The sequence below is a fragment of the Lytechinus pictus genome, chromosome 16 (assembly GCF_037042905.1).
Source record: "Lytechinus pictus isolate F3 Inbred chromosome 16, Lp3.0, whole genome shotgun sequence".
In the NCBI taxonomy this organism is placed as follows: Eukaryota; Metazoa; Echinodermata; class Echinoidea; order Temnopleuroida; family Toxopneustidae; genus Lytechinus; species Lytechinus pictus.
The window spans coordinates 22,461,841-22,483,716 of record NC_087260.1 but is presented as its reverse complement, the minus strand read 5'-3'; the positions used below and the strand labels follow the sequence as shown (position 1 = coordinate 22,483,716).

General features: G+C 36.9%; 1 protein-coding gene across 1 annotated transcript; it reads left to right on the top strand.

Moving 5' to 3' along the window:
- The first annotated feature begins 47 nt into the window (after positions 1–47).
- Positions 48–20,642, top strand: LOC129278606 (bcl-2-related ovarian killer protein-like). The gene is made up of 5 exons (XM_064111070.1): positions 48–183; positions 811–1,105; positions 1,568–1,706; positions 8,785–9,269; positions 18,341–20,642. Exons 2-5 carry the CDS (start codon positions 1,007–1,009, stop codon positions 18,473–18,475), a joined length of 858 nt encoding a protein of 285 aa, XP_063967140.1. The 5' UTR covers positions 48–183; positions 811–1,006; the 3' UTR covers positions 18,476–20,642.
- Positions 20,643–21,876: the final 1,234 nt, after the last annotated feature.

Below are 21,876 nucleotides of genomic sequence, written 5' to 3'. Positions count from 1 at the left end.
ACCGGAGTTTTTGCAGTGTATGGAAACTTTTAGAGCCGAGAGTGAATGAGTGATCAAGTCTTGTGTTTTGTGGATGTTCTTTGCGATTTGAAAGAACCTTTGGTTTTCAAAGTGATTTTAGACGATAATAGACCTACGGATTTGAACTCCCAATGCGGTTGAGACATCACAGCCAGAGTCAAGGTAAACTTTTCTTTCTTGGGGGAAATGAGCGTATTAATTCTTGTTATCTATATTTCGTATCCATCGTAGGTATGTAATAAAAATAATAATATATAAATAATGATTACATTTTACAGCGCCTTTTCTTGGAAAGGTATAAGGTTCAAGGGTGTTCATCCTGGTCATGTAATTAGGCCCTGTATCAAAGTTCTATAACGTCACGAGATTGTGGAAATAAAACCAAAATAAAATTGAAAAATGATAAATATTGTATTTTAGAATTAATTGTTTTATGGATGGCCTAAACAGATAAGTCTGTTGTGAGAAACCACATGACTAGTTGCGTAGGTTTTATTGTTTAAATGAAACATCAATAAGTGTTCCTGTCCGCGTTTATTGGGGCATAAAATCAACACCTTCACGCATTTGCTCAGCTCCAGGGGCGGCGATATTAGGGTGGGGTGGTCAAGAACAGAGGGGGGGGGGAGAAAAAATAGAAAGAAAAGGGAAGATAGAAAGGAAGCTAACATAAAGGATGTCGTAAAGTTGTGTACTCTTTATGACCCCTATTAATCAATTGAAACAAAATGACATCACATTTAGGTCTTAATTGCCGCTTTTAAAAATTGCCTGTCGCTTCCCCTTTAGACCTACGTGTACATAGGAAAATTACTCTGGATCAAGCAAGTGTCGTCGAGACGTATAGGCCTATAACTTTTTTTCATAGTTTTCACCTTTATATCAATTGCTGAAAGTTGGGGACTCTGAATAACCTGAAACTCGAAGTTCCTCCTCGGATGGTCGTGAACACTCATCGATCCCAGCATCTCGGGTTCCACACACGATGGGCCATATCATGACACCGGTGGGTGAGCAGGCTACACCGAGCTACATCTCACTCCTTAAACGGGCCTCATTCAGAAGACAACCAGCCTACGTCAAGGTAAGCTGCGATGCGCATGTTATCCAGTTCTTGCGTCTCTTTAATCATGTTGGCGCGAGATAGTGCGTCAGATAAATTTTATCCACAATAGTGATGACACAGGCTTACTAGATTAATTCACTGACCATAATGGAATATCGATCGATATTTTGAATTATTGAAAATCATAAATTTGCATTGCTATATGATTAATTGTTATAGCTCATATGAATCGGGATTTGCGTTAAATGCACTCAAGATATATAGCACACGGCTTCATTAAGTTAAGTTGAATGTTATTTTAGGAAAATAAACGTGGAATGAGGGGAAGGGTCTCTTTTTCATTACAAGTCGGCACTTAAAGGGACAAAGAATTGCATTTTTTTCAAAAAATGAGTAGTTTGTAAATAATGTATTTGTATTATTGTGCGGGATTGGGGATTTGAAAGACACCCATTATTCTTCTATCTGAAACTCTTCCAGGTGGCTGCCAAGATCGAGGAAGAGATTCGAATCCGTGATCTTCAGGCGAAGTCTCTGCTGACCCGAGCAAACCAACTCAAGAACCATTACTCAGATGAGATCCATTACGTCACAAAGACTATTGAATGGAAGATGGGAGGTAAGTTATATGTTACAGTTACACCAACGTAACATCCCCGGGTCCCATACTACAAATAGTTGTGATTGATCCGATCAACCGCAACTATGAAAAGCCAGTAACGTCAATCTAAAATGCATATTTGTTCAAAATATTTTCTAAATATCATACATTCGTATTTTTCTTGAAAATCAGTATTTTACCCAATGCGGGAAGCATATTGTATCAAATGGGCCAAATTTTCATCACACTGGATAAATAAAAATGCCCAAAAGAAATGCCCAAAAGAAATGCCCACTGTTGGTTGGACACATAATTACCTTCATGGAACACTTTTACCCAATCTTTTTTTAGAGTGTACAGGGGACATTGTGCAAAGTTTCCTGTATAAAAAAAATTATGACATTGGTGGATTTCCATATAACTGATCGAGGTTGATTGGATCAATCGTAACTCTTTGTAAGACGGGGCCCTGGCCTATCAAAGCTGTTACGATATTTCCAATGACATATAATCGGTATAGGCCCCTATTGGTTTAGAATCGTTATGTGACTGTAGCAGTATTTGCCGGTCTATGTAGAATTTTCCAGGAAGGGGGGGGGGGGTGGATGCTGAAAAAGATGATGTTGGGTCCAAATGGCAATTAGAAAACAAAAATAAAGAAGGGGGTAACCGATGGTATTCCTGCACTGCAAAAACTCCGGTGTTGATTCAACACCAGCCCAGAATCTATTATGTCCACACCAGAGAAGTATTGAAACAACACCAGTTTGGAATCAAACCGATGTTGTTTTAAAACTAATTGGTGTTGTATAAACACCTATCTGGTGTTAAACTAATACCAATACCGGTTTGTTTAACACTTCTCTGGTGTGGACATATAGATTCCGGGCTGGTGTTAAATCAACACCGGAGTTTTTGCAGTGTGCCCCAGTTACACCAACGATACAGACTCCAAACCAACTGATGATGTACCAATCGCAATAACGTAATAGTTTTGATCAGTTTGGAGTCGGGTGCGCTGTTATGACCGTATATCACACACAAAACTTAAACGTCAACAATCTGGAATCAATATTAGAGTGCATCGACCTCAATTATACAGACGCTGTTAATTCATGAAACGGATAAATACATCGGTAAATTGCCGATTCGCCGTTTCGTCTACTATTAGTCTCATCCCACAAGGTCTAATCCTTCTTTGTCCACAACGTCTTAAAGGAGAATGAAACCCATGAAACCAGCTGAATCCATATCAAAGAGAAAAATCAAAGAAACATATTGTTGAAAGTTTGAGGAAGATTGAATGAATAATAAGAAAGTTATGAGCATTTGAATATTGAGATCACTAATACCATGTAGATCCTCCCATTGGCAATGCTACCAAGATCTGTGATGTCACACACGTACAACTCCCTCATTACTTTAGTACTTATTTCACTTATATTCTCACTTTTATAGAGTCTATCACAAGGTGAGGTGTTCTCTTTATGAGAGGACAAGTACAGAGGTTTCACAACATTATATCATTGATGAATCCTTTGTCATATGATTAGAATGAGCAAAAAGAGATGTTTTGGGGTATATTTTCAGTGTCCAAAAGGGGAGAGTTGTTCATCTGTGACATCATAGATCTTGGTCGCATTGCCAATGGGAGGATCTCCATAGCATTAGTGATCTCGACATTCAAATGCTCATAACTCTTTTATTGCTAGTCCTATTTTACTCAAACTTTTGTTGATCTTATTCTTTGATTTTTCTGCTTTCACAAAAGCTAACTTGCTCCAAGAGTTTCAATCTCCTTTAAGTATTTTGGTCCAGTTGTCATTTATAGCCCATGTACCATGTCTAACGCAGAGAGACATACACATTTCGACTAATATCCACCATGTAGTTAGAAGAACCCTATCAGAAATGTTAACCAAATATTGGGTTGGTGTTGGTTCAGAAAAAAAAATCTCAATTCGTTTGTCATGTAATTTCCTTTTAATCAACAGCTGGTATATCATGTTAACTAACCTTTTATTTTGTTTCTGGAAGTGAACTGTTTCTAAACCAAACTTTCGTTTGACAAACAACAAATAATAAGAATGGACGAAGTAGAAACCAACTGGACATTAGACTAAATGGCCCGTATTCTGAAGTCGGTTTAAAGTTGTGGTTTAAGTATGGACAGCCAATTATTGTTACATAATTACTAACAGTAGATATATCAAACTTCAGCTCATTTGGCTCTCAAATCATTCATAATTGTGTAGGAAGTATAAATAGATGATTGTCTTCACCATCGATGAATCAGGAAAGAGCACTGTAAACATAAGAAACATACAACTTAAAGGAGAATGAAACACTTGAAACCAGCTGAAGAGAGAAAAATCAAAGAAACATATTGTTGAAAGTTTGAGGAAGATTGAATGAATAATAAGAAAGTTATGAGCATTTGAATATTGAGATCACTAATGTCATCTAGATCCTCCAATTGGCAATGCGACCAAGATCTGTGATGTCACACACGTACAACTCCCTCATTACTTTAGTACTTATTTCACTTATATTCTCACTTATATAGAGTCTATCACAAGGTGAGGTGTTCCCTTTATGAGAGGACAAGTACAGAGGTTTCACAACATTATATAATTGATGAATCGTTTGTCATATGATTAGAATGAGCAAAAAGATATGTTTTGGGGTATATTTTCAGCGTCCAAACGGGGAGAGTTGTTCATCTGTGACATCATAGATCTTGGTCGCATTGCCAATGGGAGGATCTCCATAACATTAGTGATCTCGACATTCAAATGCTCATAACTCTTCTATTGCTAGTCCTATTTTACTCAAACTTTTGTTGATCTTATTCTTTGATTTTTCTGCTTTCACAAAAGCTAACTTGCTCCAAGAGTTTCATTCTCCTTTAATACAAAATTTGATACTTTTGGCTTGCCATACTTAAACCACAACTTTAAACCTGAGTTTAAGTTAAACCCGACTTCAGAATACGGGCCAATGGAAATTAGGCCACGTAATGCTGGTATTAGGTCAAGTAGAGACAAGGGGACCAAACTAATAGTTGACCATTCCTGGATTAAGCCTATAATGTGGTATTAGACTATCCGAAAATAGACCACTAAATATACAACTATAGGCTAAGAATCGAGTTTACACATTTAAGGTTGACTCAAGTTTTAGGTAGAACTAATGTCATTTTATAAATTAAAAGGCTCTCATAATATATTTTCTCTGTTATTACGAGCGATTATTAATAAATTTCAAGTTAATCCATATATTCGATGGATCAAGGTCAAAGTTCCTCAATCGTTACATGGCCCAGTTGATCCTAGTCTTCTAACTTTGAAACCGAGGGTCGTGGGTTCGAATCTCAGCCATGGCGTAATTTCCTTCGGCAAGACATTCATCCACATTGTGCTGCACTCAACCCAGGTGAGGTGAAGGGTACCTTAATTGCATGAATTTATTCTTTGAATATGCCTCCGCCCGGGGCCTCCGAGCTGTAAAAGGCTATGGGGCTAAAGCCAGGGTAATAATAACCAAGTCCTTTGGAAGCGTATATGGACGTTATGACATTGTCATTTTCGTTATATCATTATTATTATTATTATCTAACAAAAAGCACCAAGTAATTTCAAGTGCAACTAGGAACTTTACACTACTAATATAATGTCCGAGAGTCTTTCTTATCAATCTGGTTGTACCCAAGATAGCTGCCTTCTGAATGTCGTACATCCGAAGGTGAGGAGAGATCTTGGTTATGCAGGCTTCCATTCCCTTCTTCACCATTCCTGAGTGACCAATGATGACTGGTGTGACCTCTGCTTTCACGTTCCACATCCTCTCGATCTCAATCCTTAGGTCTTGATACTTGAGCCGTTTGTCTCTTTCCTTTACAGCAATGTTGATATCATGGGGAACAGAGACCTCAATGATATTTACTACGTTGTTGTCTCTGACGATGATGTCCGGCTTGTTGCAGTTGATGGTTCTATCCGTTAGTATGCCACAGTTCCAATATATGGTGCTGTTATTGATCGGGGTGATCGTTTGTGGCTGATGTTCCCAAGCGTGATCACAAGTCATTTTACCGCGATCCTTCAGTAGTTGCCAATGGATAACTTTGGCAATATTGTCATGTCTTGTGATGTACTCAGTTCCAGCAAGAGTCGAACATGCTGATACCAAATGCATGATTGTTTCGGTCTCTTTTCCACACATCCTGCAAGTGTCGTCTGTGTCTCTTCTGAGGATAGATTTTTCGTAGGCACGGGTCCTCACCACCTGGTCCTGAATAGCATAGACGAACCCTTCAGTTTCACCTCTTAGTCCCGCCGACTTAAGCCATTGATGTGTGTCTTTCTGGTCTACGAACTCCCGATGCGTCTGTTTTTCATGGTGGCCATGAAGTCGCTTGGATTTAAGTTGCTCTTGAAGTTTCTTGTGAAAGGAGCATTTAAGTCTTGCCTTCTCTTTTTCACCGTAGGGTAGTGTCAGTCGATGTTGTGCCAATAAGATAGATGCTTGCTTGTTAATGGAGTATATTGCTTGACATTTATCATAATCGAGGGATATACTCGTCAGTATATCAGGTGGATTGGATAGGTAGTTGGCGAGGTTCGTTGCTTCCATATTCCAGACCATCTCAATTTGTTGTAGACCTCTTCCTCCTTATTATTATCATTATTATTATTATTATCATTATTATTATTATCATTATCATTGTTATCGTTATTAGTAATATTATTATTGTTGTTGTTGTTGTTGCTGTTAATATTATTATCATCATAATTATCATATTCATCATCATTATTATATTAAAGCAAATTCAAAACATTTTATTTATTCTCTTACAATCAAGACTATACATAAACCTATAGTTTAATAGTTGAAATGAAATTTGCGACTCGAATTAAGGGTGGTTCATGTGATAGTCAAACAGTATCCTGGTGATTTACTACATATTCTGTCAGCCAATTTTGCACATAGTGCTTCTGGTTTGACAAAGCGAGATAAATGTAGTGTGTAGTAATAACTGCATGACTAGTCGCCGTATTTTCCAAATACCGCATTGAAATTCCTTGAAGGGATGGTCCGGGCTGGAATGATTTATAGCCTAATAAATAGAGTAAAATTCACTGAGCAAAATGCCGAAAATTTCATTAAAATCGGATAACAAATAACAATGTTATTGAATTTTAAAGTTTAGCAATATTTTGTGAAAACAGTCGTCATGAATATTCATTAGGTGGGCTGATGATGTCACATCCCCACTTGTTCTTTTGTATTTTATTATATGAAATTAGGTTTATTCAAATTTTTCCTCCAAGAACTAGAAAAATTGGATTGACAACTGATTTAGTGCAATAGATATTTATTGCTGCAACTTATTTCATTATAAGGGAGACATAGTATTCACACATGTATGAAATAATGAAAAAAATATGATTTTATGCAATAACATAAAAAAACAGAAAGTGGGGGTGTGACATCATCAGCCCACCTAATAAATTTTCATGACGACTGTTTTCACAAAATATTGCTAAACTTTAAACTTCAATAACTTTATTATTTGTTATCCGATTTTGATGAAATTTTCGGCATTTTGCTCAGTGAATTCTACTCTATGTATCAAAATATAAATATTTTCAGCCCGGACCATCCCTTTAATCAGTAATTGAGAGTCGACAAATATATTGTTGCCTGTATATTGGCAAATGTCTTCACACGTCCTTTCTTTGGCAACACGTTCTAAAATGTCACTTATTAAGATCAAGATCAGAAAAACGGTTCACATTACAGATCAATCAGACTGTTGCCATCAAAGACTTCATGTAAACGCACCTGGATTCGAGTAGTCTACGTCACTTGTAGAATTTACCTCCCAAAATCCATATAAAGTTTCACAATAATAAAAAATATGTAAATATATATAGTTTCTCGCTTACAATCAATAATATTCGGCTTTTCATATTTTTATTTCACTGTCGTAAATATCCATTGGCTGGGATGGTAAAAGACCTGAAGTGGATCATTTGTAACTTTTTTGCAAAACGTGTTAGGATGGCCGAGACTACGGAAGTGGGCGGAGTAGTTCCATACAAGCGTGAAGTAATAAGTATTGTCAATATCGGAATGCAACATTTCTGAAGAGGCTGAATTGCACTCGATGGGTGAATATGTTCGCTTATTAATTCCAGGCTTATCAAAGATTCCAGAAACCTATACTAAATTTGCATTTCAGATTATATCGCGAGGGCATTCCTGTAAAAAAAGCGACTGACTTCACTCGAATATCGCTCCAAGTCCGGTCGGTGTTTTTTTTTTCAGTTGATTTAAGTCGATACATTCAAGATTTTTCATGCGTGCAAGGTGGATCTATTCAAAGAGGCAACCCCGTCGGTATAATTTGATCACTCTTTGTGCCACTCTTCATTTTGCCTACTTCAGCCCAATTCAAATCAATCGCTGATAGAATTCCCTTTCAAAATAGGATCGTTTCCTTCGAAACATAATATATGTTCTGCCACCAAGCGAATATTCACCTCAACGCGGAAGCAACGCATAGGGAAGAGATTTCGTTTGTGCTTCACACCTAACGCGAGACTGTTCTTAACTTAATCATAATTCGATTTAGTTTCGATGTGACTTTGGAATGTGAGACTTCATTGATCATCGTGTAGAATTGTCGCTAATAAAACATAATCAAGCACCTATTTTGAGGTTTAATGCATGTGCAGAAACGCCTACGTTGTCATGGTTAAGCATGTTAAGCATGCGAGATATACACAAGTTTTGATGTATATTATTTTCAACGAGAGTGAATTTGTTATGTTTTGTTGAGAAAGGTTCTAATGCGGTAGTCGAAATTTCGTTAGATCACGTTTATCTCGAATAAATGGTGCTATGACAGACAACGCTCAAGAAATCCTTCGTTTCCTATCGCGTAGGCAAGGAACCCCACTCAGGCGGCAGCATTCCCAAAGCTACCGCGAAATCAAAGAAGGCGCCAACAGCGAGAAGACCATCGCCAAAAAACTCAAGAAGCGCCTGTCTGAGAGTTCTGTATTTTCTCTTTTGGTATCTCAAACAGGTTTGGGACTACCTTGGGTTGCAAGGGATGATGATGTGTGGGACCAGACCGCCGTCTACTGCAAGGAGTTTATCCACTCAAAGCTCAAGCGGTTGGGGTACATGGGAGGCAGCAATAAGAACGGGGTCCGAGGTTCGGTAGCTGCTCGTGGCCAACGAGTCTCGGCTGTATGTCGGGAGCTCACCCTAGTCGGATCCGAGCTCGAACGGATGTACCCGACCCTCTATAAGGATATCACCAAGCAGCTCAACGTCACCATTTCTTCCGAGCAGATCGTCGAACAGGTGCTTTTCGACGTCGGCGATGCGGTGTTCAAGGCGGGGATCACATGGGCGAGGGTCGTCGCGTTTTTTGTCGTGTCGTCGTCGTTATCAATTGAATGCATGCAGCAAGGGAATGGCATCTTTGTACACAGTATTACAGTGGCTCTAACGAGATACGTTCAAACAAAACTAGTGAGGTGGATAGCACAACGCGGCGGATGGGTATGTTTTCTTATTTTGTTTGTTATCATAATTATTTGAGGATTCTGTTATCTTTTGTCACATTTATGTTAAATTCAGTATTATACATGGCCACATTTCTTCACTCAAGAGGGTGGATAAGGGCCGAAGAGCGACATATGTACCGTATTTTTTAATCCTTTTTTGAAAAAAAACTCTCACCCCTCTGCCCTTTTAAGGGGGGGGGGCTTACATAATAATCCTTTCCGCCCTTTGACTTTAAGAGTGATGAAAATAGGGCACATTTCTATATTAAAGCACAAATAAATGGGGGAAATATTGAAGTAACACAACCAATCTCCAAGAGCGATCAAAAGTTAATCCTTTAGTTTCCATCATTAGCTTTATCATCATAATTATCAGCAGCAAATTATGTATTTTCCTCCCATTCTTGTTTTCTTTTTGTAGTTGTCGTTATTGTTCTAACTATCCTTTCTCTTCTTCTCCTTATTCTCTATTTTCTCCCTTATAATTATTACTATCATAGATATCTATGTCCTTGTTATTGCCATTACACTCTAAATTCAAAGGATTTAGAATTAATAAATGAATAGTGACCAGCTGAATATAAATCTGGATTTAAACCTTGTTGATTTAAATATAAATCTAAAAGATTTGAATTTAAATCTTTTGAGATTTCAAAGTTTATGCTAAAGATTTTCAATAGATTTAAATTTCAGCTGGTCACTATTTACAGCCCATCTGGATTTATTTTGAATCCTTGGAATTCATCGGCATCGTCGTCATCATTTGGCTTAATCATATTCATAATCTTCTATATAAGCTTCGTCACCTTCATCATCCCCATCAGTACCATCATCTTCATCATCATCATCTTCTTCTTCATCATCTTCATCATCATCATCACTATCACCACCACCACCATCATCATCATAAAATCATCACCACCATCACTACCACCACCACATCACTACCACCACCTCAATCATCATCATCATCATATCATCATTACCATCACTATATACCATCATCATAATTCTCATCATCATCATCATCATCATCATCACCACCATCATCATCTCCATCACCACCATCATCATCATATCATCATCATTACCACCACCACCATCATCATCATATCATCATCATTACCACCACCATCATCATCATAATATCATCATCATTACCATCACTACCACCAACTCCATCATCATAATCATCAGCAGCAGCATAATTATCATCATCATTATCTTCACAATGTAACGTGAAAAACAATTACTTCATCTCATTAGTCTCCGAACTGTCTTACTAATAATTTTTCTCAGTCAGGGTAGTCCCTTTATCCTTTTGATTCGTTCGATGTGTCCTCGTGTGGCGTTCTTTGTGCATATAGAGTTAAAAAGGTCATCATGTTTGATTTCTGAAGGAAAATCATGAAAACAATTTCATGAATATCATTATTAATTCCACCTTGACTTTTTTTCTTCCAAACTGCAAAAAAAAATCATGAAATTAGCTAGAGGCCAATGATTTATACATCATGATTTGCAGCTTTTTGCAGCGTATTCACGCTTATTACAAGACTATAAAGATCTTTTATGTATAGAGATATAGGGCTGGAAAGGGCTAATTATTTTTTGATAAATATGACAGAGGTCACGATATTTCTCTAAAAGAGTATAACCATGGAGACCGATTCTCGTTGAAGCTAATTACCAATTATTATGTGGAAAGAAAGAATCTCTTCTTCTAAAGGCAGAGCGGAAAATCAGCTTCGACCTTATGACTGTGGATGATGTTAAGGCATTTAAAAAAAACCCAGAGAATTAATCGTTTAAGGTGGATTATAAAGGAAAATGAGATGAAGCACGGGGGGGGGGGGGAGATGGTGAATTAAGAAAATCCTTTTTAGTGTTGTCATTGCAAGGCAAAATCCTTTTGTTATTTCTAAGATCAACGAAAAAATAATAATGTTGGATCATTCAAAATAGTCTATAAGGTGATTTTTAAACGTTGATGGGCCGGTGGGAGGCGCCACCGTACAAGTTGGGGGATCGAAGGGCTGGCCTGGGAGTTGGTCGAATATGAGTGAAAATCTTTTTTTTTTTGCGCTGCCACTGCCATGAATTTGTTTCTCTCATTTTTAAGATGAAAAAACTTTCAAAATATTGACAAAGAAAATGACGTCGCATCATAGGTCCCCCGCCGCAATTAAAATACCCTGTCGCCGCGATGGTCGGGCTTAAACTTTTACCGGCCTGTTATAATTCTCATTCTACTTCTTCTTATCAGGTTTCATTTCCTCTTTAATTCTAATACAAGCGATTGAGTTCAGTATTATCAAGGTTACAAGGTATTATCAAGTATGTTCAGTGGCGGCGCCACAGAGGGAACGGGGGCAAGAAAGAAGAATATAAAACAGAGAAATCTGAGTCGTGGACGAGACAAAAATCATGTAATCACCTGCATGGACATCTTATAGCAAAGGGGTTTAAGAAAAAATATTGTTTTTACCTGCCTGTTTTCTTGCCCTCCCCCTTCTATAAAAGAATGGGAAAGAGAGAAGGGTGAAACTATTTTCTGAATACTATGTCAAAATCTATCACAAAGTTTGATTTTTGTAATAAAAATGTCGAAAGTTTTGCGAGCGAGCGACCGACATCTGTATAAATATCATGCTATACGCTATATCTAGCCCCCCCTATTTTTTTTTTTTTTGGGGGGGGGCTCATTACACCACTATTAACAGTAACATTGATTCATAGCTGATGCAATATGATAAACTATTGTCAGTCTACGTGACCCATAGTGCAAGTTTATGGAATCTATATACGGGGAAGCCCATCGCGCATTATGTATATACCGTCACATGAAATCTGTAAAAAATCGTAATTCAATATTCTTTTATTTGTTTTCGTCAGACCCACACACCTTAATTTCCTACGTAAAGAATAAACCTGACGTCGGATGGACTTCCCGTTTTGACTGCATGGGTGGTGTAGCGGGGGGGGGGGGGGCTGGCTAAGACAGCCCCCTTCTCAATTTCAAAGTGATATCTTTTAATAAGATCATAGCAAGAAAATCCAAGAAAAAGTGGGATGGAACTAAAACATATATTACTAGAGGTACTTGGTCTATAATGTCGAAGATATCTCCAGACTACTTAGACATGTTAGAGGTTCTTGGTCTATATCTCCAGATTACTAATCACAAGGTTTATGTATTTTTTTTTCAATTTCAGTACATGAAATGACATACAATGTAGATCATGGTGCAAATCACACTTCTGCAATCATAGTATTTTTGCCACACCCGACCCAGGTTAGGAAAAATTGTACTTGGCAGGAGTTCCTTGAAATAATTAATCGACTTTTGTCAGCTATGTCAAAACCGTTGGTGATTAGAGCGCAATGAGTATCATATCTGACAGACATTAGAAGATTAACTATCAATATTCATAATGGCGTATAGAGCCCAAAACTTTTAGGGGCCGAACATAAAACATTCTTCTATCTTCGAATAAGTCACGAACGAGCGAAACGAGCAAATAAATGTTTTACTTTTTTTAAATAATTTGTTAAAGATTTTGACGCAGTTTTCAGACAATTGTATCATGTTTCACCCTTTTCCTTTCCCTTTTCTTTCTATGGACTTTGGGGAGTCAATTCCCCCAAGCGCCCCCCCCCCCCCTCCCATTTATAGGCCTACGTCAGAGATTATTTCATCATGATATTTCAACAAATCAATCAAGCTTACTGTAATTTTACCCCTATCAAAGTATCCCTGCCCCGCCCCTTGCCAGAAGAGGAACACTCTATAGCGTCACTAGACTGAAGTAAACGTGTATTCAAATCTGACGTGCACCCATCACCTCTCTATGGGGAAACCACCTGTTTGAATTTCCGCAAGCTTGCGCTAAATAACAAGGCTCCCACAATATTGTCTTTCCTTTTATTTATTTGTTTCCCTCCTTTAGTTTGGTAGAAAGGTATATATCATCATGCAGTATATCTTCATATGTAATGATTCAGTCACATCGACGAAACCGACTCCATACCGATCAAAGCTATTACGTTATTACCAATGACATGCCATCGGTCGGTTTGGAATCGGTGTCGGTTACAGTCACACCAACGAAACCGACTCCAAACCGATCAAATCTATTATGTTATTACCAATGACATATCATCGGACGGTTTGGAATCGGTGTCGGTTACAGTCACACCAACGAAACCGACTCCAAACCGATCAAATGTATTATGTTATTACCAAAGACATGCCATCGGTCGGTTTGGAATCGGTTTCGGTTACAGTCACACCAATGAAACCGACTCCAGTCCGATCAAAGTTATTACGTTATTACCATTGACATGCCATCGGTCGGTTATCGGTAGGAATTTGACTGTGACTGTGCATTAGCTGCTCGATTATGTTTTCATTAATCTTAAAGGACAAGTCCACCCCCAACAAAAAGCTGATTTGAATAGAAAGAGAAAATTTAAACAAGCATAACACTGAAAATTTCATCAAAATCGAATGTAAAATAAGGAAGTTATGATATTTAAAGTTTCGCTTAATTTCACAAAACAGTTATATGCACATCCTGGTCGGTATGCAAATGAGGGGACCGATGACGGCCACTCACTATTTCTTTTGTATTATATGAAATATTTTGATTTTCTCGTCATTGTCATTGTCATGTCAAATGAAAATTCATTTCTCCCTGAACACGTGGAATTCCATTATTTCAACATTTTGTGGTTCAGGCAAGGAGGTCCTAATTTTCTAATTCATTAAAATTGAAATATTGTATAATTCAAACAATAAAAAACAAAAGAAATTGTGAATGAGTGACATCATCGACTCTCTCATTTGCATATCACTGAGTTGAGCATAGAACTGTTTTGTTAAAATAAGGGAAACTTTAATATGTCATAATTTTCTTATTTTACACCCGGTTGTGATGAAATTTTCAGCGTTGTTCATGTTTTATTTTTCTCTATTTATTTAAACCAACTGTTTTCTGGGGTGGACTTGACCTTTAATAAGATGATAATGATTCGATAATCTTTCAAAGAATATGACATGTTTGCAATTTCACATATTTTTCATTTCGTTGTCATCATAGGCCTCTTCTTCTTCTATTTCTTCTTCCTCGCACAGCGTAATGACGCAAAGATTAGAGTGAGAGAGCAAAAAAGGTTAATATTTTCAAATAAAATTTTAATTATGTAATAGGTTTGGGGAGTATTAAAAGTGAAATATGGCAAAGTACCAGATTGAAATTAGTGTAGAAAGGTGTAGAAAATTTCGATAGAACGTTCTAATAAATCGTACATTTCTGTTCATTTTCTTTAAATGGGCTGTAACCCCTATCCTCACCCCAAAAGCACACCAAGGGCAATGTGAGTCTGCAGTCATAGACCCTGATTGAAACTTTGATCAACAAGTGTGTCTCCGCGCAAAGACTAGCACATACAAAACTTGCTGTCTGAGCGAGAGGGCTTACACAAGGCATGAGTAGGCTGCACATTCAGACCCTAGACTCGAGTGAAGAGTTTGCACAGCAGACTAGGGGCATAAGGTCAATTTAAACAGGGCAGCTAGTGAATACTATATTTTTTCTTTCATTATACTAATTATCAACAACATCTTACAAGAAATCATAAAATTATGTTGGAGGTGGGGACGCGACTGAGCTAGTATGAACGTGACAAATTGCGAGAACAGTTATATTATGTAATTGACAAACGATAATTAATCTCCTCACGCCTAACTTGTCAAGTAATTGCTTCCAGTTTGACATTTCTCAAACGAATGCATCACCATCTCGACGTAATGAAGAATGAACAGTGTTTTGTTTGGAGTTAACTCAGTTGTTACCCTGGTAACTGACAGACTGAGAGAAATGTATAAAAAAAAAATCATCACATGGTCGATTGCGGTGCCATTTAACATGTTCAGTGTTAAGAGCTTTGTGACTGCGACATTTCACATTCATTTCCGAATTAGCAGATGCATGGATTGGTAAGAATGTATAGAGAATGATGAAAAAGCGACGACAATAATGGGAAATGTTCAAGTGAAAGAATTTGCTCTGGATAACTTTTGTGAAGAAAATATCTTTTTGTATAACTTCGAGTTTCCATGACGGCTGATAATATGCCATTGTACTTCAAATTATGATCCCGCAGCAGCCATTGTGAAAATCTATACAGCTTTCGTGAAAAAAAAACTATCCTGCGAACTTAGCAGCAAAATTATGAATGTGTTGTATTTGCTCTTAAGTTTCATACAAGTGATATACGAACTGATGAGGTAGAAAGTATTAAAAAACAAAGTTGCCTATATTCATTTTCTCACGGGTCGTTGCTTTATGGGCATGGAACGATTATGAACGCAATAAATTCTTTTCGAGGCAGATTAAAATGCAAAAGTATTATAGTAGTTCATGGGTATTATTATTATACATTTTTTTTAGATTTTGGGATGTGATGATATACATTTTCCTGTCTCGTTCTGTTGTCTTGTTTTGTTTTAAAATTTATCATTATTATCATTTTGAGGGGGATGGGTGTTTATGGTAATGGACGTTCGATCCTAAAATTGTAAGATATCTGTAAGATATCATTTACTTATCACATAGGAATGGTCACTATCGGGATTATCATGCACGACGATTTTGTGGGATTTTTGTCCATCTCTAAGGAGGGGAGGGAACGACCCAGCCCCTCTCATTGGCTGCTGAATGGGACACCCCCCATGGTGATTATAGGGTTCCATGACATTTGCTCCGGCGACAATTGCTCCGCTCTAAATTCCACACACTAATCGAATGACCAACATCAACCCTGGGTTGAACACTATACCCTATCCTAAACCTAACCCTAACATGTAACCCTATTGCATCCCTAACCCTAACCCTACATCTTAGACGAAAATTTAGCCCGGAGCAATTGTCGCAGGAGCAAATGTCGTGTCACCGATAAGGTTGATGATAATCATAATCACAGTTGAGATGATGAAAATTATATAAAGAAATTATGGTAACACCAACCATATTGGCAACAAGATAAACGACAATAATAATCACGATCTTATTAATGATGATCATGCTTCCAAATTTAAGGTATTATTCATCATGTTCATTGCGTAAAATAACCGATATTGCCATCGAATCTAATCTAATGCTTTTATTCAAACTGAAACTTTGGTGGAAGACTGTTATCTGAGGCATTTGTAATATCCAACGCACGCACATCTTCTCGTTTACTCCTCGTTCCACTTCATGTCTGGATTAATTGTCAAATTCTAAAATAGGGGGCGTTGTCATCGGATTGAATCATATCTGATTGAATACAAAATAAGTCTGAAAGCTTTCATATCTGTGTATATCTAAAAGGGGATAATTATATCAAACCTGAATCGGAGGGCAGATTCCTGACGAAAACAAAATCACACAGTGGCAATATAATTATATTGTGATTTACCAAGCAATGATCTTCTTCCAATTATCGATATATGACCCCCCCCCTTATGTTTCGCATTTTTGTTTTCTTTCTTTATTTTTCAAAAAATATTATACATTGGCAAGTGAGATAAGACTTATTCTTTTTTTATTATTATTTATAATTCATTTTAATATCTTCCTCCGGCTCGTGAACCAACAGATTTAAATACATGTAGTCAACATGACTAGATGAGTAGGGCGTTGGGTGCAAGTGATATGTCTAGTCACATTTTCAAGTCAGGAATGACTCTGTTCTCGTCAAATTTTACTAGCAAATATATATGAACTATTACTAGACAAATTTCGGTTACAATTTGTTTACTGGTCTAGTCATTTTAACTATTTCATATAGAGTGTGAAATAAAGTTGTGTTAAGTTTCTTCCCAAAGAGTGTATTATCAGAATATTATCATCTACATTGCCTTATCATGACACCTTGGTTTTTAGATATTCATTAACATTTTCGCTGCAACGAGAAAATCCGGGGAGCGTTTTATCAACATTTTCGTCCGACAAGTTGTCAGATCTGACAACTTTCCTTGATTTTGATCGGCTGAGGAGCACTGTTAGTATGGTAACTGTCAGATAAAACAGGACTTGTCAAATAAAACGTCTGATAAGTCCTTTCATGAAAGACTCCCCTGAAGCCATTACATGAATATTTTCTGTTTCCTCATGTCCATTATTCCATTCGTGTTTTCTATTATGATTTCATTTAATTCGTTTATGCTACTCAGCAATTAACAGCAAAATACCCCAAATACCCAACCACTAATAATGTATTCACATTCGGGAGGCTGGTTGGAATTAGAGATGTAATCTTATTGGACTCAGTAATGAAAACTCATTTCATAATGAATCTCGGTGTATGATCAAATAATAATCTAGAACAATATATTATAATTCGTCCCAGATATTAATGGAACGCCCATTAGTGGTTTTTATCTGTTTATCTGATGAAAAATGTAATATCAGTAATTACATAAAACTTTGACTCCACTGAACTACATTATAATTTATGCAAAAATTACGTTACAGTCACACCACGAAACCGACTCCAAACGGACCGCTGCTATGCCATTGGTAATAACGTAATAGCTTTGATCGGTCTGACGTCGGTTTCGTTGGTGTGACTGTAACCGAAACCGACTCCAGACCGACCACTGCTATGCCATTGGTAATAGCTTTGATCGGTCTGGGGTCCGGGGTCCTTTCAAGTAAGGTGTTGAAAAGTATTTCACATTTCGTTATCTATTTATTTGATATAAAAACTGCATCATGCATTTACCCCGCCTCTTTCAGCCTCCTCATATGGATGCAGACAAGTGGAAATATAGGGGGAAGGCAAAAATACATTTTTTTATGATCTACTTGTGAGATGATAATTCCCCTCCTGCAAATTGTTAATGTTATATTACTCTGGAAGTAGATATTTTTATTGTTTCGAATATTTTTCTTCACATTATGTTTATGTTTAGAAAAAATGTATAATATGAGTGATACGAATGCATAAGAAAACGATATAAAAATCAAATAAATCAATTTTTTTTCTTTTTTTCTCACTCTTTCTTTACGATCACAGACGGATCTACTGCGGACATTCCGCCGGAAGAGAAACGATTCGGGGTCTATATGGCTCTTGACGTTTGGGGGCGTCTTCTTCGGTTTGCTCATCACTGCCTTGTTATCGCACGCCCCGTGGAAGCCAGAAAATTGAGGGTGGGGCAGGGCGGTGTTCCGTTTGTTTTCAAATCGAGTTTGCAAAGACAATATTACAAATATTTACAAGTTAGGCTTGCATTTGTGAAGATTTCTTGTAACGACGTGGATGGATGGAGGGGGGGGGGGTCCTCCGATTGCTGTACGAATAAAACAAATAAATGATTAAGGGGCAACCCCCCCCCCTCCGCCGGCATCACTGCCCATATTTTGATGCCACTGCCCATCATTGATGTCACGTGTCGAATTAGGAGACTATAGTGGGAGCCGAGTTTGAAGGAAAGATGCAATGCTCAATTCAATAAATTATCAACTGAAACAAAACCCACTATCATCGTCGGGTATCGCAACCACGCACTCCAGAGTCGAATCGTCATCATCCAGTTGTTGTTTTTTTCTTGGCACATTGTACTACGTCAACAATAAACGGGGAAGACTCCGGTCACACTGAGATATGCCTCACAGAAGATACATGTGCCCGACATAACAACACAAAAACGAATCCTAATTTTGAGCACCATCACTTTGTCTTACAGTTTTAACAGTTCAAGCTTGAAGATTAAACTATTATGAGGTATGAATTAATGTTTTTACCCCCCCCCCGGATCCTGATCGTGAAATTCATGAGGATTTTGTAAGAATCATCTATTACGAAATGAAAGACTTCGACAATTCAGAGTCGGTTGGTTGAAATTAAGTGACCTCGCTAGTTTCGTACTGAGCTAGAATGTTCCTCAAAGAGTGGAGGTTGTTCAAACTTTGCCAGTAGGCGGTTCTGATATACATAAATGTTTGTACGGGCATATTAGTGGAGAGAAGTCGTCAGTATGAATTTATAAATTACAATAACTCCAAACAGAAGGAGTACATACGGCCTTCTCAATCATCATGGCATCATCAACATCATTACCATCACCATCACTACCATCATCACCATCATCATTATCATCATCATCATTATCATCGTCATTATCATCATCATTAAGTGCGTTGCAATCTGAATATGATTTGTAACGGATGTACATCTATAAGTATGACTTATGATGGTTATATCATCGTAGTAATTAATATGTCACCACCATCACCACCATCATCACCATCATCATCATCATCATCATCATCAACATCATCATTATTTAACACGGTTAAATCAGAATATGATTTATAATGGGTACTGGTAAAGCAATCACAAGCCATGACAAAAATAACATTGATGGGCCTATTTTGATCATGTTGATGGTTCTGATAAAGTGTGTTCATAAGATGCAAGAAAAGGATATCTATATACCTAGGCTTGTATACTTTTAGGTGACTTAAAATATTTTGCTATTTTGTGTTCCATATCACATTACGACCGTAAATTTGTTATTTTTTTAACCACAAAAAAGTGTAACCAAAAGACTGGAATGATTGGAATTTCCTGTTTGAAATTACTCGGATTTTTTCTTTTACAAGAAATTTAGTAATTGGTAGCTCATCGTCTATATCACCATAAAGGACTTTTGTGCAATATTCCAGATGACGATAATCCACAGACTTTATGGTTCCATCTATATCTTTTCAAAGGATTTTTTTAACGCCAAGATTATCAAAATAGTTATATGTATTTTTTGTCTATTTCATCTTTTAATATTTTATATTTTCACTCAACTTTTTATTGGGCGATATATAAAGTTACATTTAAGAAAATCTGTGAAAACTATATAGTCGGCCTATTTTGAAATATTGGTAGATGCTCTAAAATCTCCACTTTCAGATGATACAAAAAAAATTGTTTGTTCATGCTTGAGCGAACATCGACCTTGATATATAACTGGCTTGCGCCAATATGAAACGAAAGCAGACTTTACGACTATCGACGCTAAAACGATCTACTATTCTACACTGTATGCTATACTTCGAAATGTTAATTCAGCAGATTTTTCTAAACTTCTTTATACGCAATTGACGAATTGCCGTGTAAGTTGTCCCCCCCCCCTTTATTTCATTTTAAATTATTTTCATAAAGACAATCATTATTAAGACGGTGTATGAAATGTATGAATGTTTCAAACTATTGCCATTAATGTTATAAAATGCTTTAAATAACAGTACAAAATAATGAACGGTATAAATATGTTACACAGCAATAAAAAGAAACGAATGCTTAATTGTGCCCATGGTAACGGTGCATAGCGTTAAATTCTTCATAATCATTGTCATGATTGTTGAAAGCAAAGAAAAGAGCAAGAGATTGAATGAAGGGATAGAATTTGGAGAAGGAATCAATCAAGAGGAGACGAAAGAAAACAGTAAGAGAGGGGTGAAAGGCTGAGCAGGAGAAATGGAGAAATGAACGATGGTGGTACGAGAGAGATGTACGTGTAGATGGGAATGTATATGTATATATATACAGATATATATATATATATATATATATATATATATATATATATATATATATATATATATATCTGGAGACGAATCGAGTATATTGTAATATAAGAAAAGGGGAATTGGGGATGTGACATCATCAGCCGACCTAATGAATCTTTTGAAGGAAAAAGTTTAAGATTTTATACAATGCTGTTTACGATATGAACCTTACATTATTTGTTTAACCGTTTAAACAATCCTGTTTAATTTATTGAAGATTAGATATTGAAAATCAAACTTTGTTGATTAAGATTTAAACACCTGTTTAAAATGTTTGAACAATTACTGTAAGGTTCATATATATTAAACAGCGTTGTATAATTTTTATACCGTGCAAGGCAGAAGAATGAAAGTAAGAATCTAACACGAAACATGATCTATGCAAGCATTATCTGACTGATGTACATTGTACAGTGCTGTGTGGGTTTAACCTGAAATATAATAGAGACAAACATTATATTCAGTATAATCTTCGTGCTTTGATTTTAGCGATGGAATTTAAACTGTTTTTTCGTTAATTATGCCACTCTTCGACTCGATGAAAGTAACTTTTATTACCCCTTTAAAGTGTGTCTTTTATTGCTAAGTCATTATCAACAGTTGTCGATCTTCCCAGCATCCTTCATTTGTTTTATTGTGTTATTGTTTGAAATTCATTTCACGATTCCAGACAAAGAGACAATGTTCATTTCAGGAGAGTCGGTTTATTTATTTACCAATTTTTATTATTTCTAAGTAGTATTCTATACCCACTGCTCGTGACAGTGGGAGCCATAAGTACACGCACAGCTGACGCGTCTTGTGTCACTAAAATCTAAAGAGATTCGCATAAATAAAGTTAAAATCGAGTGTATAAAACGGGTATAGAGCTTCCCTGTGGAAGAGCTAATCTTACCCAGTTCGGAATACTTATGAGGGTGACATTTTTTTATATAGTGACTTTGGTTGGAGCTTGCAGATGTCACGAGCTGAATAGCATATAGC

Coding starts and splice junctions, on each gene's coding strand:
- LOC129278606 (XM_064111070.1), top strand. CDS start 1,007: ATGGGCCATATCATGACACCGGTGGGTGAGCAGGCTACACCGAGCTAC. Junction 1,106..1,567: donor GACAACCAGCCTACGTCAAG/GTAAGCTGCGAT, acceptor AAACTCTTCCAG/GTGGCTGCCAAGATCGAGGA. Junction 9,270..18,340: donor TAGCACAACGCGGCGGATGG/GTATGTTTTCTT, acceptor TTACGATCACAG/ACGGATCTACTGCGGACATT.